The sequence below is a fragment of the Mirounga angustirostris genome, unplaced genomic scaffold (assembly GCF_029215605.1).
Source record: "Mirounga angustirostris isolate CCGP_5_RB_7025 unplaced genomic scaffold, mMirAng1.0.hap1 SCAF_6, whole genome shotgun sequence".
Taxonomy (NCBI): Eukaryota; Metazoa; Chordata; class Mammalia; order Carnivora; family Phocidae; genus Mirounga; species Mirounga angustirostris.
The window spans coordinates 4,378,418-4,404,249 of NW_026991714.1; the positions used below are offsets into that span (position 1 = coordinate 4,378,418).

Consider the following 25,832-nt stretch of genomic DNA (forward strand, 5'->3'; position numbering starts at 1 on the left):
CATGCATCCCATGAAAGGCTGGTGGCGGTGGGAGCGACAGCTAGAGCCCCGTGTGTCAGCCCGGACCCATCGCCCAAGCCACGCCCCAACCTCCCACAATAAAATACCATTTACGTAAACTTTAAACAAGCCCCCAAAACTATCTGTTGTTGACGGACACACACGTGTAGTGCAAGTGTAGAAACAGACATGGCAATGACGTATACCAAGTTCAGGGGTTACTTCTGGAAGGGAGGCAGGAGGGGGGCGGGACTTCAGCTGATTCCATACCACTTTATTCAAGACAACAAAAATCTAAAGCAAATGTGACATTTTGGAATTAAACAGAGCTGGGGGGTGGGTACCCAGGTGTTTGTGTTGTCCGCTTTGATTTCCAGAATGTTGAACACCATTGCACACACATGGGCAGAGCCCAGAGGCGGAGGGAAGAGCCAGTGAGGGCCCAGAGGAGGGAGGAGCTGCGGTTGCTAGCAGAACCCAAGGGGCCTCCTGGCACAGAGGGAGAAGGCCGTGGCCTCGCATAAGGCTGGAGAGGGAGACAGGGCCCAGCCTGCCCCGCAGGATACAAAGGGACGTGTTTTACTCTCTGGTGATGGAGAGACGGTGGGAGTTTTAAGCAGAGGGGTATTTGCGTTGGGTCTGTTTATATTCTGAGTGGGTCACTTCTTTCTTCCGTTGGGAAATGTATGGGAGCAGGACCAGGGGCTGGGAAAAGAAGGAAAGAGGCTCTCCCGGCAGCACTGGCGAAAGCTGTGAGGGCTCCCCAGAGGCGGTGGCGGTGAAGATGGGGAGAGTGAGGGGGATCTGAGGCACACTTTGGAGAGGAGCCTATAGAGCTGGGGGAGAGATCCTGGGGAGAGTGACTCTGGAGTTTCTGTTGGACTCGCGGCTGGCAGAGGAGGAGGGCAGCGGGGCAGAAGAGGGCGCTGGAATGGGCCGTCTGTGTATTTGTTCACCCCCAGTGAGGAGGAGACTGCAGGGTTTTATTTGGGAAATGCTGCTACCCAAGGGCTGGAGGAGAGCCTACCTGTATATTCCAGTCTGAAGTCCACAGGAGAGGTTGGTCATGTCAGGACATAGGAATTTGGGGGTTAAAGCCACCGGACTAGGGCACAATGGGCAGTGGACCGAAGGGAAGGGGAGGGGTGGGGAGGGCGCCCAGGACTGAACTCGGAGGACCCGTCCCCCCACCATGCAGTGTCAAGAAGAGGAGGATCTGGCTAACAGACTGAGAAGGAGCTGGAGGTGGGAGAAAGTCAGGAGCAGGTAGGATGGACACCAGGGAAGAAAAGCCATTGGCGAGGGAAGCAGGGTTCAACGTTGAAAATGCTGCCGCGCAGCCGGGTCATCAGAGGGCGGAGCTCTGCCACTCCAAGCCACCACAACTGAGCCATTGTGATGCTGACCCAGGCGGTTCAGGGGTGTGGCGGTCAAAGCCAGGCCATCCACGAGGCCGGCGACCCCTGAGAGGCGGGGCAGCAAAGGGAGGAGAACGGTGGGGTGGGAGCCGGAAGGGGGCGAGCAAGGCCGAGGGAGAGGTCTGTCTCGTTGGGGATGACATCTGCGCATCCCTGTGCATATGAGGACAGGAGCACAGAGTAGGACTGGTGGGGGGACGAGAGGGTAAGGAAGGCAGGGAAGAGCGCTTTGGGAGGAGGGAGGCAGAGCAAAACCCAAGCCCCAGGACAGATGCAGCTGAGCCAGGGTTCCTGTCTGACTGCAAGTGCCACGCTCTTGCCCAAACATCTCACTGCCTCTTCTTAGTTTGTTCTTGCTCCCGGGCATTTGGCTCCCGGGGCCCAGCATGCGAAACCCTTTATGGCCACCTCCCCTAAATACATGTCTCACAGCCTTTCTGCTTCCATTCGGGCTCCATGTCTACCCAGGGAGCTGGAGGAGAAAATGAGCAAACTGCAGAAAATGAAATCTGACCTATTATATGCATTCTGTACAAATGCATGAAATAGATTATGTTTGACAGTGGTAAACAGAGAACCCAAAAAAATCCAATTTATCACTTTAATTATATATGCTTTTCTTCCTCGATCTCCAGGGAAGAATGTGCCTGCATCCACTTCCAGCCCCTTCTGCAGAGCTGTTCCCTACTTCCTAAGCCTGCCTCCGGGGACTGCAGGCTTCTGGCCAAGGCTGCCCTATCTGGAGCTGAGAAATGTGTAGTACGCTGCTCGGGATGGTGCACGCAGGGAGGAAAGTAATGGGCGTGTGGATGTGAAAAGTAAGGACATGGTGATGGGGGTGGACTCGTGATTCAAAGGAGCAGCACAGATGAAGCTAGCCTAGCATCCAAGTAACTCAGTACCTTTAGGTCAGGAAATACCACCTAAAATCCACCGATTTAGGAAGAAGAGAATGAGAGGGTGGGAGGGCTGAAGGAGGGCACATGAGACCTCAGTTCAGCAGACCTCCCACTGCTCCCACACAGGAGCAAGGCCGACGTAGGATCCGCTTTCCGTCAGTCTCCACCCCACACCCACCCTCTGTGCCAGGCACCAAAGGTACAGCAAAGAACAAGACAAGCGTGATCGGTGCCCTCAGCAAGCCGGCAGTCCCGAGGGGTTTCATAAGAGAGGCGATCAATGCCGATGGACAGATGGATGGGTGGACGGATGGACATGCTACTTGTGGGGACAGGATGTGTGGCACCTGACCCAGCCTGGCGGGGGGGAGCACAGTGGTCAGGAATGTTACATAAACTGAAATCTGGGGCATGATCCGGCTTTCGCCAGACTGGCAATGGGGGCGGACAGCGGGGAAATTACACACAACAGAAATACAGATTGTGCGTACGCGCGCACACACATGCACAATGGCTGTCATCCGAAAGGGTCATATTCAGAACATTTTTGCTGAACTCGTGTGCACTTTGGGGCAGATCAGAGTCATGACACCACGTTTCAGACCTGCACAGCAGGGTGGTGACTGGTGCTGCCGACCAACACAGGCAACATCAGAAAAGGACCAGGTTGGAGGCAGAGGCTGGGTCCAGTCTTGACATGCTGAGTTCAAGGAGCCTCTGAGACCCCATGCATTTTATCCCATTGCCCAGTGTTCTGTTTAAATAGAACTTTCTCTATGTGCCCCAAAGCCAAACAGATTGGGAAGCATGGTGGGTATTCCTAAATCAGTGGATTTTAGGTCAGATTCCCCAACATGAAGGCGCTTGGTTGACTCTGAGTTAGCCAAGCATCCAAATAACTCAGCACCTTTATTCCTTCCTTTGTGGCAGGGGGAGGTGGTCAGTTTCGGGGGGGGGGGGCTGCCACTTCATCCGTGCTGCTCCTTTGAGTCCCGAGCCCACCCCCATCACCATGTCCTTACTTTTCACGTCATGCACGCCCATTACATTTTACCCCCCAGGTAAGTCGTTTCACACTCCAAACACGGGGTTACAGCCTGTGTTAGAAAGACGCGCTTGGGACTCGCCTTGGAGGCCACCACTTAGACCACGGCCACAGATGAGAATAGTTCGTGAGAGAGTGTAGAGTACAAACAGAAAGGGCCTGCGGCCAGGGTCCGCAGAACTCATTCAAAGCTACCAGAGGAGGGAGGCTGAGAGAGCGGGAAGCAGTGGCCAGAGAGCGGGGACGAAACCAGGAGCGGCGTCCCGGGGCCCTGGTGCCTGGTGTTTAAGGAAGGACGGGGTGGTCCGCAGGAACGATGGGGGCAAACAAACAGAGCGAGAACAAACAGCTGTCTGCCGGATGTGCAGACAGAAAAGTTAGTATGACCCTGGGAGTACGCGGCTCCTAAGAAGATGGAGGCTAGGATTCACTTTGAGGAGGAGAGCTGGGTGTACAGGATGCTGTGTGCAACAGTGTAATCGTCTACATGATGCTAGAAATCAGAGGTCATCATTACCTGGTCACAGGTTGTCCACCTGAGTTCAGTGAGATTAAGCCACTGCCCCAGGTCCTCCACTTAGTAAGCCCCAGAATCTGGATTAGAACGCACTCCGGAACTCCTAACAGTTATGCTCTGGTGTATCTCGAAGCTCAGAGTGCGCGAAGCCTGGAGACACAGACAGGAATTAGACTTGGCCCTTGCGTTTGGGAGGTCACGGACTGGAAATCGAGAAAGACAATAAAATAATCGCGATGTGGCAAAATAGAATAATGGAGGCATTTAAAAAATACTTTAAGAGTCACAAAGATTGTACTGAGTATAAGCAGGAGCTAAAAAAAGAAAGCTGGGAGGTGGGCGGGTAGAGAATGACCTTCCGGTATTAATGGGCTCCCTAGCGCGGTGGCTGTCCACGTGGCCACAAGGGGTCGCTGCAGACCTGACACACACACACACACACACACACACACACACACACTCTCTCTCTCTCTCTCTCTCTCCCCCCCCCCACCCCCCCACCCCCACTGGCCCTTCAGGCTCCCTCCAGATGCTTCTAGAAGGAAGGTGGGGAAGGCGGGAGTGAGAGTGTGGTGAGCAGATGCCTCCCAGTGAGCCCTCCCCCTGCAGGCCGGCCCAGACCCCCGTCCCCAGTCTGGCTCCAACCCCACCGAAGCCCCTCTTCGGCATGTGTCCTAAGGGGGAGGCTAGTAAAAGCCGGGGTGGGGGGCAGGCTCCGCGGGCTCCAGGCTTCCGGGCGGGCTCGCTCTCCGCAGCCGACCCCCGTCAAGCACTTCCTACTCCAATGCTTACATTTAAATTAAGTAAAATTAAGAACATCTGAATTTCAGTTCCTCCCCCTCAATGGCCGTTTCATTTCTTTTTTTTTTTTTTTTTTAAGATTTTATTTATTCACTTGACAGAGACAGTAAGAGAGGGAACACAAGCAGGGGGAGTGGGAGAGGGAGAAGCAGGCTCCCATGGAGCAGGGAGCCCGATGCGGGGCTCGATCCCAGGACCCCGGGATCATGACCTGAGCCGAAGGCAGATGCTTAACCACTGAGCCACCCAGGCGCCCCTCACTGGCCATCTCAAGTGTCAGGTGGCTCCGTGGGGCTGGCAGACGCTGACCGGGTGGTCAGAGAACATCTCCACCTGCCGGCAGGAAGCTCTGGTAGCGCCACTCACATTTGATCTCACTGACCCTTCACAACAACCCGATGACGCAAAGGTAATCATTTATCCACCTTAGACACGAGCACCCTAAGGTCTCAGCAGGTTCGGGTCTGGAGCGAGGACTGAAGCTCAGAGGGACAGCTCCAGGCTGCAGCGCGCTGTCCCTATGCCCGGAGCTGCCCCTAATCCCAACTGCTGTGCTCTCCCCTCCCTCTCGTGTGAGTGGGACTGACTTCCCGGTGCTCAACAGCCACTGTCCCTCAGGGCTGACCCTGATGGGAACACCTGGGATTTAAGCACCCCCCCCTTTTTTTAAATTAAAGTGTAGTTGTCATGCAGTATTATATTAGTTTCGGCTGTACAACAGAGGGAGTCACCAGCTCCGTACATTATGAAGCGATCACCAGGATAAATGCAGCTACCATCTGCGGTCACCGTACCAAGTAGTTATGTATTATTAACTACATTCCCTATGCTGCACATTGTCCCCCTTCATATTTATTCACAACTGCAAGTTTGTACCTTTTAATCTCCTTCCCCTATCTTGCCCTTCCCCCCACCGTCTTCCTCTGGCAACCACCAGATTGATCTCTGTATTTATGAGTTTTTTCTGTTTTTGAATTTGTTGTTGTTCATTTGTTTTGGTTTTTGGATTTCACATATAAGTGAAATCATGCTGTATTTGTCTTTTTCTCTCTCTGACTTATTTCACTTAGCATGATACCCTCTGGGTCCATCCATGTTGTCAAAAATGGCAAGATTTCATTATTTTTATGGCTGAATAATATTCCATTGTGTATATATACCACATCTTCTTTATCCATTTATCTATCAATGGACACTTAGGTTGCTTCCATAGTTTGGCTATTGTAAATAATGCTGCACTGAACATAGGGGTAACATATATCTTCTCAAATTAATGTGTTCATATTCTTCAGATAAATACCCAGCAGTGGAATTGCTAGATTGTATGATATTTCTATTTTTAATTTTTTTTTTTTTTTTTTTTTTTTTTTTTTTTTAAAGATTTTTTATTTATTTATCTGAGAGAGAGAATGGGAGACAGAGAGCATGAGAGGGAAGAGGGCAGAGGGAGAAGCAGACCCCCTGCCGAGCAGGGAGCCCGATGCGGGACTCGACCCCGGGACTCCAGGATCATGACCTGAGCCGAAGGCAGTCGCTTAACCAACTGAGCCACCCAGGCGCCCTCTATTTTTAATTTTTTGAGGAACTTCCATACTGTTTTCCATATGCACCACTTTGCGTTCTCACCAACAGTGCACGAAGGTTCCCTTTTCTCCACATCCTTGCCAACATGTGTCCTTTGAATAAGGCCCTTCCAGCCAGATGTGAGGTGATATCTCATTATGGTTCTGATTTACATTTCCCTGATAATTAGTGATGTTGAGCATCTTTTCCTGTGTCTGTTAGCCACCTGTATGTCTTCTTTGAAGAAACATCTGTTCAGAACCTCTGTCCATTTTTTAATTAGATTGTTCGTATCTTTTATATATTGAGTTGTATGAGTTCTTTATATATGTTGCATATTAACCACTTATCAGTTATATCATTTGCAAGTATCATCTCCCAGTAGGTTGCCTTTTCGTTTTGCTGATGGTTTCCTTTGCTGTGCAGAAGCTTTTTAGTTTGATGTCCCATTTGTTTTGTTTTTGTTTCCCTGACCTGAGGAGACACATCCAAAAATATATGGATAAGGGGCACCTGGGTGGCTCAGTCAGTTAAGTGTCCAACCCTTCGTTTCACCACAGGTCATGATCTCAGGGTCCTGGGATCGAGCCCTGCATTGGGGTCCCTGCTCAGCAGAGAATCTGCATCTGTCCTTGTTCCTCATCCTCTGCCCCTCTCCTCTCTCTCTCTCTCTCTCTCAAATAAATAAATAAATAAATCTTAAAAAAATATATTGCTAAGACCAATGTCCCATACTACCTATGTTTTCCTCTAGGAGTTTCATGGTTTCTGGTCTTACATTTAAGTCTTTAATCCATTTTGAGTTTATTTTTGTGTATGGTGTAAGAAAGTGGTACAGTTTCATTCTTTCTCATGTAGCTATCAGGTTTTCCCAACGCCATTTATTGATGAGACTGTCTTTTCCCCATTGTATGTTCTTGCCTCCTTTGTCAAAGATTAATTGACCATGTAAGTGTGGGCTTATTTCTGGGTTGTCTATTCTGTTGCACTGATCCAAGTCTATTTTTCTTTTTTTTCTTTTTTTAAGATTTTATTTATTTTTTAGAGAGCGAGCAAGAGAGAAACAGCATGAGAGGGGAGAGGGTCAGAGGGAGAAGCAGGATCCCCGCTGAGCCGGGAGCCCGATGTGGGACTTGATCCCAGGACCCTGGGATCATGACCTGAGCCGAAGGCAGACGCTTAACCATCTGAGCCACCCAGGCGCCCCCAAGTCTATTTTTCTGCCAGCACTATACTGTTTTGATTACTATAGCTTTGTAGTATCATTTGAAGTCAGTGAGCATAATGTCTCCCACTTTGTTCTTCCTCAAGATTGCTTTGGCTACTCAGGGACTTTTGTGGCTCTATACAATTTTTAGGATTATTTTTTCTAGTTCTAGGAAAAATGCCATTGGTATTTTGATAGAGATTGCATTGAATCTGTAGATTGCTTTAGGGGGTATAGACATTTTAACAATATTAATCCTTCTAATCCATGAGCATGATATACCTTTCCATTTATTTGTGCCTTTTTCAGTTTCCTTCATCAATGTCTTATAGTCTGCAGTGTAAAGTTCTCCTTGGTTAAATTTATTCCTATGTATTTTATTCTTTTTAATTCAATTGTAAATGGGATTATTTTCTTAATTTCTCTTTCTGATAGTTTATGATTAGTGTATAGAAATGCAACAGATTTGTGTATATTCTTTCTGTATTCTGCAACTTTACTGAATTCCCTCATTAGTTCTAATAGTTTTTTTTTGGTGGAGTCTTTAGGGTTTTCTATATAGTATCATGTCTGCAAATAGTGACAGTTTTACTTCTTTTCTGACTTGGATGCCTTTTATCTCTTTATCTTGTCTGATAGCTGTTGTTAGGACTTCCAATAATATGTTGAATAAAAATGGTGAGAATGGTAGTGTCTGGGTCATGCAGTCAGTTAAGCATCTGACACTTGGTTTCGGCTCAAGTCATGATCTCAGGGTCATGAGATCAAGCCCTACATCAAGCTCCACACTCAGTGCAGAGTCTACTTAAAACTTTCTCTCCCTCTCCCTGTCTCCCCCATCACCACTCTCTCAAATAAATAAATAAATAAATAAATAAATAAATAAATAAATAAATAAATAAGTCTTAGGGGAAAAAATGGTGAGAATGGGCATCCTTGTCTTGTTCCTGATCTTAGAGGAAAAACTTTCAGCTTTTTACTATTGAGTATAATGTTAGCTGTGGGTTAGTTATTATAAATGGCTTTTATTATTTTGAGGTATTTTCCCTCTATGCCCCCCTTGTTGAGATTTTTTTATCATAAAAGGATGTTGAATTGTATCAAATGCTTTTTCTGCATCTATTGAGATGATAATGACTTTTATCTTTCATTTTATTAATGTGGTATATCATGTTGATTGATTTGTGTATATTGAAACATCCTTGCATCCCTGGAATAAGTCCCACTTGATCATGGTGTGTAATCCTTTTACTGTATTGTCAAATTTGGTTTGCTAATATTTTGTTGAGGATTTTTGTATCAGTGTTCATTGGGGATATTGGTCTGTAATTTGTGTGTGTGCGTGTGGTGTCTTCCTCTGATTTTGGTATCAAGGTAATGCTGACCTCATAAAATGAGTTTGGAAGTCTTCCTTCCTCTTCAACTTTTTGGAATAGTTTGAGAAAAATAGGTATTAATTTTTCTTTAAATGTTCAGTAGAATTCACCTGTGAAGCCATCTTGCTCTGGACTTCTATTTGTTGGAAGTTTTTTGATTACTGACTCAATCTCCTTACTAGTAATCAGTCTGTTCAGATTTTCTATTTCTTCATGATTTGGTCTTAGAAGATTATATTTTTCTAGGAATTTATCCATCTCTTCTAGGTTGTCCCATTTGTTGGCATATAATTTTTCGTAGTAGTTTCTTACAATCCTTTGTACTTCTGTGGTGTCAGTTGTAACTTCTCTTTGATTTCTGATTTTATTTTATTTTTTTCTTAATGAGTCTAGCCAAAGATTTATCTACTTTGTTTTCTTTTCAAAGAACGAGCTCTTAGTTTCATTGATCTTTTCTATTTTTCTGTCTCTATTTCATTTATTTTGACTCTGATCTTTATTATTTCCATCCTTCTACTAACTTTATTTTCTAGTTCCTTTGGGTTCCTTTCCATCCTTCTACTAACTTTATTTTCTAGTTCCTTTGGGTTAAGTTTAGATTGTTTATTTGAGATTTTTCTTGTTTCTTGAGGTAGCCCTGTATGGCTATGAACTTCCCTCTTAGGACTGCTTTTGCTGCATCCTATATATTTGGGGATGTGCTTTCATTTTCATTTGTCTCAAGGTATTTTTTGATTTTCTCTTTGATTTCTTCATTGACCCATTGATTGTTTAGTAGCATGTTGTTTAGCCTCCATGTTTGTGTTTTTTTCTAGTTTTCTTCTTGGAATTGATTTCTAGTATCAAAAAAGATTCTTGATATGATTTTGATCTTCTTAAATTTGTTGAGACTCATTTTGTGGCCTAACATGTGATCTATCCTGGAAAATGTTTCATGTGTACTTGAAAAGAATATGTATTCTGCTATTTGGGGATGGAATGCTCTATATGTATCTATAAAGTCTACAAACCCCATCTGGATGAGAATTCTCCCTCCATTATCCTCCCCACCTCCTTTTAGCCCTGAATTTTCCTTTGAGTTTTAGTATTATGGGTTTGATTCCTTTCCCAACCCATCTCCATCTCAGTTCAAGATCAGCCTGGGTCCTGGAAGATTCCTAACCTAGCAGCAGCCCCTAAGGTCACCTTCCTCCCCAAGGGAATGGTATGCAGCCATCTCAGCTCAGAGAGCCAATTCCACTAACGCTTTCAAAATGCAGCAACATCTCACAGCTCAGGGGTAGAGTGAGAAGTCAGGAAGAGTTCACACACCCAAGCAGCTAGAACCTGGTGAAAGTAGAAGCAGCTAGGGTAGAGGCTTCAACTGTTCTGCGTGCAAAGCACAATAAGTGCTTGCAACCTAGACCATTTGTGGTTGCCCTGTCTCTACCTTAGCTGCAGCCCTGCAGAGCTGCTGCCCCCACATTCTGGACTTGCAGCTGAGCAAAGGCATAGACAACTCAAGTCAAGAGATCTGTTGGAAAGAAAACAATAAGAGAAAATGTACAAATGTTAACATCTTAAGGTGAGTGGATAAAATATCCATTTCCTATTTTACTTCCTCACCATGTCCACCTCTCCCAATCAACAGAGTCACATTAGAAGTGCCTGCCAGTGTCAGATTGTTTTCCCACTTCCAGTGAATCAGAGAATCTAGAGCACAAAAAGTTAGAAAGTTCACACTCTCCATTCCTGTCTTTGGCAATAAGCACATTGAATTCTTCCCAGACTGTGTGGAACTTCTCACTTAAAGTCTTCCAGGAAAAACCTTACTGTCAGAAAGTGTATCCTGGTATTTTACTGAACGCTCCATGCTTCAGTTTAAACTCCCATGTTCTGTCCTCAAAGAAGGTGAAGGTGTGTGGCCTCCTTCTCTGTTGAGGGCTCATTAAGTAGTTTCCAGATTCTATCTGTTAAAAGTGATGCTGCTATGAACATTCTTGTATATGTCTTTTGGTGTCAATATAAATGTATTTCTGCTTGGTGTGTACCTAGGAGTGAAAATGCTGGGTCATTGGGTATCTTTATGATTCATTTAGATTTTGTCATGCAGTTTTCCAAAGTGGTTGTACTAATTTACACTCCCACTGGAGGTGTACAAGAGTTCTAGCTGCTTTACATCCTCGCCAGCACTTGCCTGTCTACCTTGATAGTTTTAGTCATTCTCTTGGGGGAGGTAGTGGAGTTTCATTTAGTTTAAATTTGCATTTCCACAGGGATTTATGAAGTCAAGCTTCTTTTTATATGTTCATTTGGCACTTGGATATCTGCTTTTGTAAATTACCTATTCAATTATTTTGCCCATTTTTCCAATGGGTTGTCTGTCTTTTTCTTACGGACTTCTAGAAAGTCTTATATTCTGGATATGGGTCCTTTCTCAGCCATGTGTATGGAAACTATCTTGTCACCCTGTGGCTTACCTGTTTACTCTCTTACTGGGTGTTTTAAGGAACAGTTCTCAAAATAATAACCTGACAGTCTTAAAACCTCAGATTCAGAACTTCCAGCCCATTCTACTCCAACCTCATCAATCCCTGAGTGCCTCCTAAACTGATGGTCCTATGGACCATTCTCAGGATTCCACTTTTCCACCTCATTGTAGTGTACAGACACATTTCTCCTTGGATAGGAGGCAAATTTGGAGAACTGGAGGTCACTCAGGGTGAGGGATGGATGATCTTAGTGTTTGCAGAACTGTGCTGCCTTCCAAGCTAAATGATGCTGAAATCACACAAATTCTGGCAGCCTCTGTATCTTTCCATAGCCTTGTCCCATCTTGGTTCATTAGCATGAGCTTTTCAAAACCACGGAGAATGTTCAAAAGTGCTTATTAGTAAATTACCTGACTCCTTCGGGCATCATGGTGAAGAAAGTTCACTTATGTAATACCCCTTCCACCAAAGAGGAAATATTATTTGAACTTTTAAAGTTTCTTCCCTACTTCCTCTATTTAGTGTATGAAGCAGTAACACCACCTACGTCATAGGGGTCACTCACCCACACCTGGGCCTGTGGCTTAGATGCTCTTCCCTCCACCCTGACTTTGCATCTGCCTTTATCTGGACCTATGTCCCTCCTCTGTGCCAGACCAGGCCCCATGCTGCTCTGCAGGATTGTGCTGTTCGTTGGTAAGTCACTGAGCATGAGCTTTCCCTCTTGGGTACCAAAGACTGTAAGTCATTTATGGGACTTCTAATTTCACCTTTCTGGATTCAAGTGGGTTTTATGGCTAGAGCTTGAAATGAGTGTGTGCACATGGGTGTGCTTGACAGAGATGTGGTGTGGTGGGGGGCCTCCCTGATGTTCCCCATCCCATTTTCCTTGGTCCTTGGAAGGGCAGGCTTTCAATGTATCAGAGCTAAATTAGGGAGGCAGAAAAATCACATTGTGAGGCCCAATGACATGTTTATCCTGTCAAATAAGATTAAATTACTCATCAGGCTGTCTCAAAAGGAAAATGAAGTTATAGAAGGAAAGAAGGCTTTGGGTAGGGGGTGGGCTGGAGGGATCAGGGAAATGGAAAAAGGCAGTTCTGTGCATTTTGCTCAGCAATAGGAAATGGGCTTTTACAAAAAGATATATTGTCATGAAGCCTCAGTGTTTTCTTAGAAGCAGTCAACCATGACCAGGCTTCTCATCTGGTCAAGAGGCTTTGCTCTGAGTGTCCAAAGCCCTTTACAAACTGGCCATCCCCCTTCTGCCTACGTCCTTTCTGTCAGGAATGAGGAGGAGGGTCTGTTTTGGGTCTGACTGGTCCTTGGGGAAGGTCTGAAGGATCAAATCCATTCTCCCTGATCTATATCTCTCTTCTTGACCCACCTCCCCAGGGGCCAGTCACCCATGCCAGCGATGGAAAGCCTGCTCCTCCAATAGTAGAGAATTATGGGAGTGGGGAGAGGGTCACTAGACGCCCCAGACTCAACTCAGTCTCAGCCACTATTACCTTTTACACTTAGAAGGAACAAGTCTGGGTGGAGTCACACTTGATGCTTGGGGACCCCAGAAAACCAGATGTGGAGGCTAGATGTGGAGGAACAGTTACCCTAAGTGCAGAGTTAGGGTATTTCCTCTTAGATGTGGGCAGAGACAAAGAAGAAAGCACTGGAGGCCTGCTTTGTAGTGCGTAATGTATCTCATCTAACCTTTAGAATCATAGGGTAGGTATTTTTCTATCCCTATTAAACAATTGAGGATACTGAGGTTCAAAAGGTTATGAAACTTGCATAGAATTACCCTGCTAGCAAGAGCAAAACGGAGATGCAAACCCAAATCCGTTGGTGCTTTCTCCATCCCACCGCGACACCTCCAGCAGGGCTGTGGTTGGGTTCTAATCAAGTAAGACTGGAAAATAAAATTCATTTCAAGTTCCTGGTGGGGTATGTTCACACAACAAATGGTGCCTATTACTATTATTGACTCTCAGAGATTCAAGAGGCCAGGGGCCCTGACGCTGAACATGCTGGTACACAGCTATACACTAAAGGTGTATTTGAAGTTTAGGAGATGAACCCTAATTTTCTTCTGTGCCAGGACTGGAACCCAACTTCTGTAGACATACACACCGCCTATGACAAGTATCTCAGAGCTCCCACAACACCACCACTCCCTAGCACCATGGAAGGCACAGCTTGGCAAAGCAGCATGCTCCAATGTGCTAGAGCTCAGTTATGAGCTAGTCCTTCATGCTTTGCTGAAACCTGCCTCCCTGGTCTCTCTCATTCCCATGAAATAGTCCCACTTCTGCCTGAAGTCTCTCCCCCTCTTTTAAGCTCCACCCACTGAATATTTGAAGACCACCGGGTCCCTACTCTGCTGTGTCTTTCTCAGATAAGTATCCCCCGACCCCTCGGGTGGGGAATGGTTTCTCGGCCCTGTTCATCATCCTGGTCTACTTGGTCTCGATGCACCTGGTCAGTGGGCCAGAAGCTGGGCCTTCCCCTCCCCCCCACCACGGCCTGACCAGCACCAAGGTCGACCGGGCTGCCGCCTCCATTGCCCGGGACTCTGTTGTGTGGCTTATGCAATGGCTGTGTCACCAGCTCATCTTCAGCCTGTAGCAAACTGGGGTCCACGGTCCCCTTTGTAGGAAGGGCTGTAATGCAGCCCCCGCCCCGCTGCGCCCCCCACGGCCAGCCGGCTTCATCACAGACACTGGTTCTGCAGGCACAGCTCCCAGGGGTCACAGCACTGGACAGCAGGTCATCGGGGCCTGGGGACACGAGCTCATCTGAAGTGCCCCCTGCTCTCTGGATGCCTTCTCTCTTGTAGGCTTCTGTGCCCTCAGCCCTGCAGACTCACCACTTTGAAGCTGCAGAGGTGTTTTTCCGGTAAACAGGGGAAAGGAAGGGGGGCATCACTACGTTGCAAGGTTTTAGTCACCCTGAGGTCAGGCCTTCTTTCTCCTTTCAGTGAATGCAGTAACCACATTTCCAGGGAGTGGGTCGCTATACGCAACCCCTCTGTAAGGAAGAAATGACTGTCATGCTTCTTATTGTATAGGCAGAATCAGGAACTGAAGGCTATGGGATTCAAACAGTGTATCCAAGTTCACACAGAAAGAGACGGATTCATGAGTCAAGTTCAGGTCATGTGATTCCAAACCCTGCATGCTTCCCACTACACCAAGCTCAGAGGAGAAGATGTGTTTAGATGGGGCAGGGGGAGATGGAGGGATGGCAAGAAAGACTCATCATGGGCGCCTGGGTGGCTCAGTCGGTTAAGCGACTGCCTTCGGCTCAGGTCATGATCCCGGGATCCTGGGATCGAGTCCCGCATCGGGCTCCCTGCTCTGCGGGGAGCCTGCTTCTCCCTCTCCCACTCACCCTGCTTGTGTTCCCTCTCTCGCTGTGTCTCTCTCTGTCAAATAAATAAATAAGAAAGACTCATCATTCTGCACACACTGAGAGCCTGTGGTTGAGCTAGCCAAGCTGAGCAGAGAAGTGAAGCTGAAAGCCTCCATCTGGGTCCCAGGCCGTGTGGACAACGAGGGTGACAGCATGTGAATCAACATGTCAAACAGCCGCATCTCAAGCCCCTGGTAAGAGGGTGTTCACCCACCCCTCCCAAGGCCACTCCCACATTTCTCCATGTCTGCACAGCACCTAGGACCGGTCAGTGTGAAGGACACAGTAGGGCCTGAGGACAGCTGGCCCAGCTGTGTTTGGCCCTATGACACTCATTGCTTCACCCCTTGTCCCAAAGTCTAGAACACTCTCCACCACTTCGTGTGTGGCTGTGCCCCTCCATCCCTTGGGCTACTAATACCTGTCTAACCTCATCTATCATCATATTGTGGCTTGGCCTCTCTTCCCAGGCCACTTTTGCTCCTCTAACATTCATTCATTTAAAAGCATTAGGGGCAGGCAGCTGGGTGGCTCAGTTGTTTAAGCAACTACCTTTGGCTCAGGTCATGATCCCGGGGTCCTGGGATTAAGCCCCGCATCAGGCTCCCTGCTCAGCGGGGAGTCTGCTTCTCCCTCTGACCCTCCCCCGTCTCATGTGCTCTCTCTCTCTCATTCTCTCTCTCTCTCAAATAAATAAATAAAATCTTTTAAAAAATTAAAAAATTTAAAAAAAAAAAAGCATTAAGAGCACCTGGCTGGCTTAGTCAGGGGAGCATGTGACTCTCAATCTCACAGTCATGAGTTCAGGTCCCACACTGGGCATGAAGTCTACTTAAAAATTTTATTTTTAATTAAATAAAAATAAATATTCTGCTCTGAGCCAACATGGCTCAGTCAGTAGAGCATGCAGACTCTTGATCTCAGGGTCATGAGTTCAAACCCCGTTTTAGGTGTAGAGCTTACCTAAATAAAAAGAAAAAAGCAATAAAGCAAAAAGCATGATTAGGTCAATTACATAAAAATATTTTGGGGCACCTGGCTGGCTCGGTCAGTAGAGCATGTGACTCTTGATCTCAGGGTTGTGAGTTCAAGCCCCACATTAGGTATAGAGATTACTTAAAAATAAAATCTTAAAAAATAATAATAAAATGATGATAGGTAGATAGATGATAGATAGACAGATAGATGATAGATGATAGATAGATAGATAGATAATAGATAGATAGATAGATAGATAGATAGATAGATAGATAGATAGATAGATGATAGATAGATGATGGATAGATAGATAGATGATAGATAGATAATAGATACATAGATGATAGATAGATAGATAGATAGATAGATAGATAGATAGATAATAGATAGGAGCATCAGGGCCGCATATAAAGGTACTGCAAACAGACCAGTGTGATGCACTGGCCTGTTTGTCATCCCCTCACTGATCAAAATGGCAGGCCAGGTCCCTCAACCTTTAGTGATTCTTCACCTCCTTCATCAGTCACTTCCATGCTGGACCCTCCAGAGCTCTATAGACAGATCGGGCCGCCGGACTGCATGGTCTCCCTTTGCTCTCTGAGTTCTGCAGGTGCAGACAGGAGCTCGGACCCACCCATGCAAGGGTCCACTCTTCTCTCTCCTACTTCATGTGCCCTGCCCCACATGGCTGGGCACAAAGGAAAGCCTGCAAGTGTTTACTCAACAGAGCTTGTTGAACACAGACTGTTCCTGGCACAGATCCTAGGCGTAGGTGACGTGACCGTGAACAAGACAAGCAGAGTCCCCGCTCTCGCAGAGCTTACATTCTACACAGAGGGAGACAGGTGATAACAAGGAGGCAGTTTAAAGAATAAGATAACTTCAAATAGAGACAAGTGTTCTGATGATAATACAGTGGGGTGTTGTAATAGTGACTGAGGAGAATTATTTCAACTGGGGGTCCCAGGAAGACCTAAGGGTGTGACATTTGAACTGAGATAGGGCAGAGTATTCTAGGCAGTGGGTCCAACATAAAAGCTGAGTGGCTGGGGGTGCTGAGGGCCTGGGGCGACTGGGGGGCTGGAGAGCTGAGTGGCTGGGGGGCTGAGTGGCTGGGGGGCTGAGTGGCTGGGTGGCTGGGGAGATGAGGGGCTGGGGGGCTGGGGGGCTGGGAGACTAAGTGGCTGGGGGCCTGGGGGGCTGAGTGGCTGGGGGCTGAGTGGCTGGGGGGTTGGGCATTTGGGTAGCTGGATGGTTGAGTGGCTGAGTAGCTTGGTGGCTTGGTGGTTGGGTGGCTAGGTGGCTGACTGGCTGGGGGGCTGGGGGGCTGGGAGCTGGCAGTTGGGGAGCTGAGGGGCTGAGTGGCTAGGGGGCTGGGGGGCTGAGGCTGGGGGCTGGGTGGTTGGTGGCTGGATGGTTGAGTGGCTGAGTAGCTTGGTGGCTGGGGAGCTGGGTGGCTAGGTAGCTGGCTGAGTAGCTGAGTGGCTGGGTGGCTGGGTGGTTGGTGGCTGGATGGTTGAGTGGCTGAGTAGCTTGGTGGCTGGGGAGCTGGGTGGCTAGGTAGCTGGCTGAGTAGCTCGGTGGCTGGGTGGCTGGGTGGTTGGTGGCTGGATGGTTGAGTGGCTGAGTAGCTTGGTGGCTGGGGAGCTGGGTGGCTAGGTAGCTGGCTGAGTAGCTCAGTGGCTGGGTGGCTGGGTGGTTGGGTAGTTGGGTGGTTATGTGGCTGGGTGGTTGGGTGGCTGAGTGGCTGGGGCCTGGATGAGTAGGTGCCCAGGGGGTTGGGTGGTTGGTTTATTGAATGGGTATGAGCACACATTCCTGAGATGACAGGCCTCCTTGTGAAAAAGTTCTTTCTGCTACTTACCCTAATTCTATCACTCTGTTCTCTTACAGTTCCCTGTGTTGGGCAAACTGGTGAATCTTTTCTATGTCTTTTCCAATTCCAAATATGTCTCTGGGCCAAAGATTGATTGATGGGCTGTTGGGTCCCCTGGAAACATCTTCAGAGCCACAGACTAGGCCCATTCCTCAGGAGTTCTGGCTGATGCCCAGGCAGAAATGAGACCTGGGACCCCACTGGGCTCAGGCTGAGGCTATTTCTAGGTGATTCAAGTCCCAGCAAATGGCTCTGGGCCTCATCTTATTCCCTTATAGCTGGCACTGGCCTCTGTCTCCTCCTCTCAGAGTGTCTCTGAAGCTCCTATATTCCCCACTGACCAAGGCCCTGGACTCCCTCCCGTCCCCTGTATGTTCAGAGAAGGCAGCTTTGTCCCTCCACTACCTCTACCTTCCAATCCATCCTGACCTTCATGGGGCTTTCCATCCAGTAGGAAAAATGCTGGCCTATGAACATCTTGACCGCCAAGGACATGTTCTGTGGTGCCAGGGTGGGATGAGGGGGTGCTGGGCAGAATTCAAACCCACGCTTCATGCTCTTAGAAAGAGCAGCAGTAAAAGCAAGGCTCAACATTCAGTTCTGTGTGAGCCTCCAGGGGAGGGGGCGGGTCCTAAGGATCCAGAGCGACCCAGGCAAAGGCAGGCTATGCTGGGGCTCCCCACCCATTCCTCCTCATTGCTCTCAGCTATCAGGCCTGGCTCCTGAGGCTGTCTGGGACCACTGGTGTCTGGCTTGTCAAAGAAGTATGCTCTGGGGACAGGCCCAGCCTGGGACTGCCCTGCAGATGGTGCTGGGCCCCCAGGAGCTCGTCTCTTGTCCACGTCAGGCCGCAGAATGCATTTTAGGAATGAGGACAGACAGAACAGATCCCTCCCCAGGACGGTGGTGGGAATGAAACTCCCTGTAGGGGGGTGGGAATGGGGGCTGGGCCGGGAGAAGGTTGACAAGGAAAGCAGAAGGAGCGAGCCCGGGGGAGGGGGGGACACTCCCCATACCCTCCCCCCAGCTTCTGGCTGGTAGGCCGTGTGCAGTTGTCCTCGGAGGTGGAAGCTGCACAGAGTTGCCCTGGGGGAGCAGGGGGTAAGTAGCCCATCTGGGGAGTGAGAATTGGGTCAAGGGGAAGGAGGTAGAACAACGATGGAAGGAATTCAACTCAACCCAAGCTTGGCGATGTTGGAAGGGCAGCTGGAAAGGAGCTGAGGAGGAGGTACAAGAGAAGAAGACCAGAGAGAAGGCGTGAGGAGAGCAGGGGAGGGGAGGGGAGCGGACTAGAGAGAAGAGGCAGGGAAGAGGAAGGAGGGCAAAAGAAAGCAGGAGACCAGCCCTGGTCTGGCACGAAGGCCTGGGGGACGGGGCGGCCACGCAGGTGCTGCCCAGGAGCCTCCATCCCCAGGGGAGGCCCGAGGCTGGGGGACGGAGGGAGAAAATGGGCTGATGGGACGTGCAGCTCCAGGGTGACCCCGGTCCTATGTCTCACAGGCTGGTTGTACCTCCGAACCTTGCCAGACCCCATGTTTGAGGGCGACATCCTGACTCTGCAGTGCCAAGGATGGAAGAACACAGCCCTGTCCCAGGTCCAGTTCTACAAAGACAGGAAATTACTCCACGACCCGAAGGCCAAATGGTTTCTGCCCATGGGGACAGCAACACTGGAAAGCAGTGGCCAGTACATCTGCACTGGGAAGGTGACCTTCATCCCGGACCTGGGCGCACAAAGGTCAGAGATGACCACGGTTCAAGTTCAAGGTGAGTCACCAGCTTCGGGGGGCCGGGGGGTGGTGGGGACTAGGGTGCTGCTCAGGGATCTGGTCTCTAGAGGTCAGCAGCCCTCCCTCTCGCTGCCCCTGATGCTGGGTGGACCACAGAGCCCTGAGATGTCCACCATGCTGTCCAAGTGCCCTGCCCCCACGGGGTACATCCGGAGCCCGGGGAAGGAGGGGGATGCCCTGGGCCACGGAAGTACCCTGAACCAGCCCGGCCACTCAGTCCCAGAGACCCTGGGCCAGACCCTTCCCTTCTGGGGACCAGATGCCCTATAAGGCCCTCTGGCTCTGGCTCAGGATTCCAGAGGGGCTAGGGTGTAGTCATGGGATGAGAGGTGGGTCCTGGGGGACAATGACGGTGTCTGTCATGGGGCACAGGGCTGTGGCCTGGGATGTGCCCTAGCTTAGACCCCCGCCTCTGGGATCTCAGGGTTCAGGAGTCGCCCCTGAGCCTGGGCCTGCTTCTCCCCAGAGCTGTTCTCACCTCCAGTGCTGAGCTCTGTCCCTTCTCCCGAGCTCCATGAGGGGAGCCCGCTGACCCTGAGATGCCAGACGGAGCTACACCCCCAGAGGTCGGCCTTGGGGCTCCTCTTCTCCTTCCACAAAGATGGCCGCACCTTGCAGAACTGGGGCCCCCACCCAGAGCTCTGCCTCCCAGAAGCCGGGTGGGAGCCTCTGGGCTTTACTGGCGCCAGGCCACCCCCGAGGGTAGCAGGGTCCAGAAACAGAGCCCCCAGCTGAAGGTGAGGTGCAAGGTAAGTGGGGAAGAAGGGGAGACACTCCCCAGGGATATGGGCTTCAGGTAATGGGACCCCTGGGCCTGTGGGGAGGGGTCCCCAGGGGAGGAGGGGCCAGGAGCCTGGGTGGTGTAGGTGAGCCTCCCGCCCCACGTGCTGCCCCAGGTCCTGTGTCCCAGCCTCTGCTCACCCTGAGACCCAGGTCCACTGGCCTTGCTGTGGGGGATGGGGTGGAGCTCCTCTGTGAGACCCAGAATGGCTCCCCTCCAATCCTGTACTCATTCTACCTGATGAGAAGATCCTGGGGAACCACTGTGCTCCCCATGGAAGAGCCGCCTCCTTCCCCTTCACTGTGACGTCAGAACAGGATGCTGGTAGCTACTCCTGCCAGGCTGAGAACAATGTCTCCAAAGAGACAAGTGAGCCCAAGACACTGTCCCTGGCTGGTACGTCTTGTCCCCCACATGGGCTCTGAGCCCCAGCAAGATGGCAGGGGTCAGGTCTCACCCCTCTGTGTACCCCCCACCCACACCTTGCACTGCATGAGTGAGATGGACCCTGCTTGGACTATCTGCCCACTGAACCTGGAGGGAAAGCATGAGATCCATAGGGGGCGGGGGTACTGTACATGGTCATCAGTGGTGTTGCCCATCCATGCTGGTATCCTCTGGACCATCTCTGATTCCATCTACAAGGCTCCTTTAGGGAACCACATGGTTCCCCCTGATGCCAGCCATTCTGCCTCCTCTGTGCCCGTCTGGGGTACATTTCTGAATTTCATCCTCAACGCTCATGGTCACCCCTACTTCACCCCCTAGGTCCTCGGGGCTTGCCTACCCTCACCAGCAGCCCCTGGCTGGTTCCTTGTCTATCTGCGAGCCTGCTTGGTGTGCTGGTCATCGCCACTGCACTTGAGGGCTTACTTCAGACCCTGGAGAAAAACTGGTCAGTGCACTTTTTGACTTTCTTAGTGGCCGAATCCCTATGCCAGGCACTGCCCAGCCTTTGGAGAGCCAGCATCTGAGGGGACCAGCTGCTCCTCTTCAGGGTCTGTGTGGGAGGAGGGACTTCTCTTTACACGTCACACAAAGGAGCCCATGGAGGGATACTTCCAGCTTCCAAAACACACACACACACACACACACACACACTGTCTCATATGCCCATAGTCGCCCAGAGATGTGCACAAACACACAACCACACACTTGGGCCTAAAAAGAGGCATAAACAGAGGAATTCTTACCAGCCAAACTCAATGCACACCAGAGTCCTTCGTGTTTGAAAGACAATCTGGCTGATGAATATGCCAAGAAAACCCCAGGCCGCCAACACTCTGTCAGACCAGAGCTCTGCTAAGCAGAGGAGAAAGAAGGAATGGGAACCCCAGTGAGCATCTGCGTGCTCATGAGCACACACCCATCTTGTCCAGTGCTGGGCCTGAGGGAGTGCTCAGTGGAGGTTCACTCATCAGAAAGGAAACATGGCGGAGATGACCAAGCAATGGCCTGCTCCCAACACTGTCTCCTAATTCTGTGACCTTGGGCCCATTCACTCTAGGAGTCATCAAGTATCTCCCACTTGGGGTTATTGTGAGGGTTTCAGCTAAGGAGATGACATCTACCTGATACCTAACGTGTTGGGCTGGCATCTGCTGGGGTCTCGGTACATTCTCCCTCTAGTCTATGCGGATTCCAGACCCTCCTCCTCTCCCGTCCGGTCATGACAATGAAGCAGGAATGGGGGCTCTCACTGCAATCACCTTGGGTGGCTCCACACTTACTCCTATTCTAACCCTTCTTCACCTCAAGCCACATTTAAGGGAAGGGCTTCCCATGCCAAAGCTTTTTGGTACCAGTTTATTCCTAGTCCTTCAAACCCACCTACAGAGACTCAAATCAGCCCCACCTCCTCCCCCCACCCCAGGGGGGAGAGGAATAAGAATAAGATATCATTATAAATAAGAATATTATTCTTATTTTCCACTTGCCAAGGGAAAAATTGATTGCTCTCACAGACCACCAAAGCTAGGTTTTCTAATTCAAGTTGGCACCTCCGTCTGTTAAAGAATTTGTGGTGAGTTTTTCGGGAGCTGAGCCAGACTACTCTGTGAGAAAGCCCACCCAGTCATGCAATCAGAGTGTTCCTCCCTGAGCGCCAGCCAGGATACCTGAAAGGGCCTCTCCCCAGCCCTGGACCCACTCCCCTGCCTTACCAGCACCCCAGCTAGGGCTTGGGCCAGCCTCCAACTTCCTCTCCCTTTTTAGCAGTCTTTGTCCAACAAATCTTCCCTCTAGTCTCGAGTCGAGGTTCCATGCAGGCTACCTTGCTTTAAGTAACCTGTACGGTAGGAGAAAGATGGAGGCCGGTCCAGAGCTAGATGGGGAGGCAGCTGGAGTAGCAGACCGGGAACTGAAGATGTGTGACTCCTAGCATCCCTGCATCTACAGTAAAGCTTCCTTCTAACGGCCCAGCCATTTACCTGGCCTCAGTAACATGGGCCCTCACTTCTGGGTCAGAGCATTCAAGACAAAGCAACAAGCACAGCTGTCTCCCTCCCAGCCCCCGACAAGATGGCGGAGGAGCAGCCGCTGGTGAAGGATCCTCAAGAGCAAGAAGCCTCTCACGGGGAACGAAAGAACACCCCTCTTCACGTGGAGGCCCTGCCGCTGAGCAGCCCACACGCCCCCCACCCAACCACCACTGCCAACCTGGGAACAGCTGGGCTCCATTGTATTAAGGAACCTGTCTCTCGGGAAAATAGGGCTCCTGGTGGCAGTCTTGGTCCTCTTATCTCAGAAACTCAGAGGTGCAAAACCTTGAGAATGTCACACAGGCCTAATTCCAAAACTTCACAAGAAAAACAGTAGATCAACAGCTTCGTTCCTCACACCCAGCTCTGGAAGACTCTTAACCATCTCCGGATAGCACGTCCACTCCCTCAACAAACAAAAAACGTGCCACCACCAAAGGTATTCGACAGCTGTATCTCTGAAGGCAATTTGCAAACCATTTTGGCCAGCGGGGTCACTGGCACTATGTTAGTCATGCAAGGGGCCCGCTTCCAAAGTAGCACTTGCCTAGGTGTGCCCGCTGCAGTTTGCTTAATAGTGTTCACACCCCACATAAAACAGAGGTCCGTCAAATTCCTGGGGCTCTTCAGTGAATGGAGACTCAAAAACACAGCCCTGACGAATGAGCACTAGGGGATATTTAATAACTGGGAGCTTCTTGGAGTCTCCATAAATGCATTCTTGGTTTTATAGGAAGCACCATTTCCACCAATCCTGCCAGTGATTCTGGTGCCTCCTTGCTATCAGAGATAATAAACATTTCTTGGGCACCAGGCATGAACCAAGTGTTCTAAAATCCATGTGACCCAATCCCTATCCTAGGAGATAAATTTTAAAGTTCTGGGAGCACCTGCTTTCACAGAGGCATCATGCTAGTGGAGAAAAAGCACATAAACTGGATTAAAAGTCTGTCCCTACCACTTACCTTGTGTGACCTTGGAGAAGTCCCCTCTCCCAGCCTCAGACACCTCATCTACATATGATATTATGGTGTCATAGTATCAACCTTTGCAAGATGATCGCAAAGAATATCAGACACCAAAGAGTTAGGAAGGGAGGCTTTTTTTGCCATCCAGCTATGTGCTGGTCGCTGGGTTAGGCCCTGAGCTGTGAAGTAGACATTGTATTTGAATTCCCTGGCATAGTGTGTGGCCAAAGTTATTAGCTTTTCCTTTTTCTGAAATGCAGTCTGACTGGTGAGTCTGGGCCCTCTCCATGCAGGAGTGTGACCCCTCCTTTCGGACCCTGCTTCTCCTAGTTTGTGATTCCCATGGGGCCATTCTACCCTCTAGGGTATTTTTCAAAGGAAACATCCTGTAAAAATTAACCGTGTCTAGACTTGTGAATTAGCTCTCATAAACAAACCAGCCTCAGACCTCCAGCAGCCTCCACTGACTTTCTTTCTCTCAGACTCTTTACCCCCACTGCCCAGCCTGCTCTCTGAAGGATGCCTTTGTATTTCCTAGGGCCCCTCCCAACCCAGAATCCGCCCCCAGCCCCAGGTGGAGAGCAGCACCCACTGTATGGCAATGGTAAGGACTTGCAGCAGGACCATGCGTGGCCTGTCACTGAAGACCGAGAAAGGAGTCTGAGGGGGAACGAAGAGAAGGAAGCCCTGTGAGCCCCAAGTCTTGGGAACCAGTCATTGGGAAAGGAAGTAGATGGCTTCCGGGGAGAGTATGAGGGGCCAGTATTCTGAAGCTGGTGGAGGGACAGGGAAGTAGGAGGGAAGGCCGGCCTCCAGAGGGAGGGTAAGGAGGGTTTAGACCAACGGTTGGCAAACTCTGGCCCATGGGCCAAATCTAGTCCACCAAGTACTTTTGTAAAGAACATTATATATGTATTGTGTATGGCTGTTTTCGCGCTACAGAGCTGAGACCGTATGGCCAGCAAAGCCTAAAATATTGACTCTTTTTTTATAGAAGAAGTTTGCCAACCCCTAGTTTAAACAAAGTCAGGGCTGGTGAAGCTGCTAGAATCTGCTATGGGGGCAGGCAGCTTCCACCAAGATGGATATCCCACAGTAATGACTGCCTCCCACTCCCAGTTACCACCATGACAGAGCCCCTGATTGGCTTCCCTCCAGAGGTGTCTTCAGGACACTGATGTCTTGAGGTGGGAGAGCAGGTGGGTCCTATTCAAGCCTCATTCCTTTTTTCAGTCACTTGGCCGAATGACAATGAGGAAGATGATATTTACTCTTCAGTGAATATAGTCCCAAAGGAGAGTGAAGGTGAGTGATCTCGAACTAAACTTGACATGTTTGCTAATGTAAAAGGGAAGTTTTGGGCCTGGCTTGAGGTAGTTGACTACCATTAACATTACCATTTTACCACAACAACTATTGTTATCATCTCTCTGACCACCACCACCTCTACCACCAACACCACCAACACCACCACCAACAACAACAACAACAACATCAACACCAATACCACCAATACCAACAACACCAACACCAACACCACCAACGACAACAACATCAACAACACCAATACCACCAATACCAACACCACCAACACCAACAACAACAACAACATCAACAACACCAATACCACCAATACCAACACCACCAACACCACCACCTCCACCACCAACAACAACACCAATACCACTATCTCCACCATAATGACTATCTTCAACATCATCTCCACCACACCACCACTGCTGCCACCCTACCTAGAGAGTTTTTTTGCCTTCTTCTGAGCGCTGTGGAGGAACAAAGAAAAGAGAGAAAGGAATGATGCAGTTTGTCTTTGTCCCACAGTATAAGTCTCAGCAGGACAGTCCCAGCTCTGAGAGGAGCCAAGAAGACCATGAGCTCCAACCACAGATACCAGAATCAGATGGCAGGGATGGGGAAAGGCTAGTCCTCTCTCCCACGGAGACGGGTCAACCTGGTGACGTGGGAAGAGTATGAGTTTCTGAGTCAGTCAGACCTGAGTTGAAAACCTGACTGTAGGGCACCTGGGTGGCTCAGTCGTTAAGCGTCTGCCTTCAGCTCAGGTCATGATCCCAGGGTCCTGGGATCGAGTCCCACATCGGGCTCCCTCCTCGGGGGGAAGCCTGTTTCTCCCTCTCCCCCTCCCGCTGCTTGTGTTCCTGCTCTCGCTATCTCTGTCTCTGTCAAATAAATAAATAAAAAATCTTAATAAAAAAAAAAAAAAAGAAAAGAAAAC

At 49.4% G+C, this 25,832-nt stretch overlaps 1 protein-coding gene across 1 annotated transcript; it reads left to right on the plus strand.

Annotated features, from left to right (window-relative positions):
- Positions 1–11,932: 11,932 nt before the first annotated feature.
- Positions 11,933–24,274, plus strand: FCRL6 (Fc receptor like 6). The gene is given in 13 exon segments (XM_064593568.1): positions 11,933–11,993; positions 13,693–13,874; positions 14,134–14,192; positions 14,275–14,282; positions 17,580–17,600; positions 19,063–19,329; positions 19,819–20,001; positions 20,004–20,105; positions 20,249–20,368; positions 20,371–20,529; positions 20,902–20,993; positions 20,995–21,028; positions 24,120–24,274. Coding segments are annotated over 13 exon segments (1,443 nt in total).
- Positions 24,275–25,832: the final 1,558 nt, after the last annotated feature.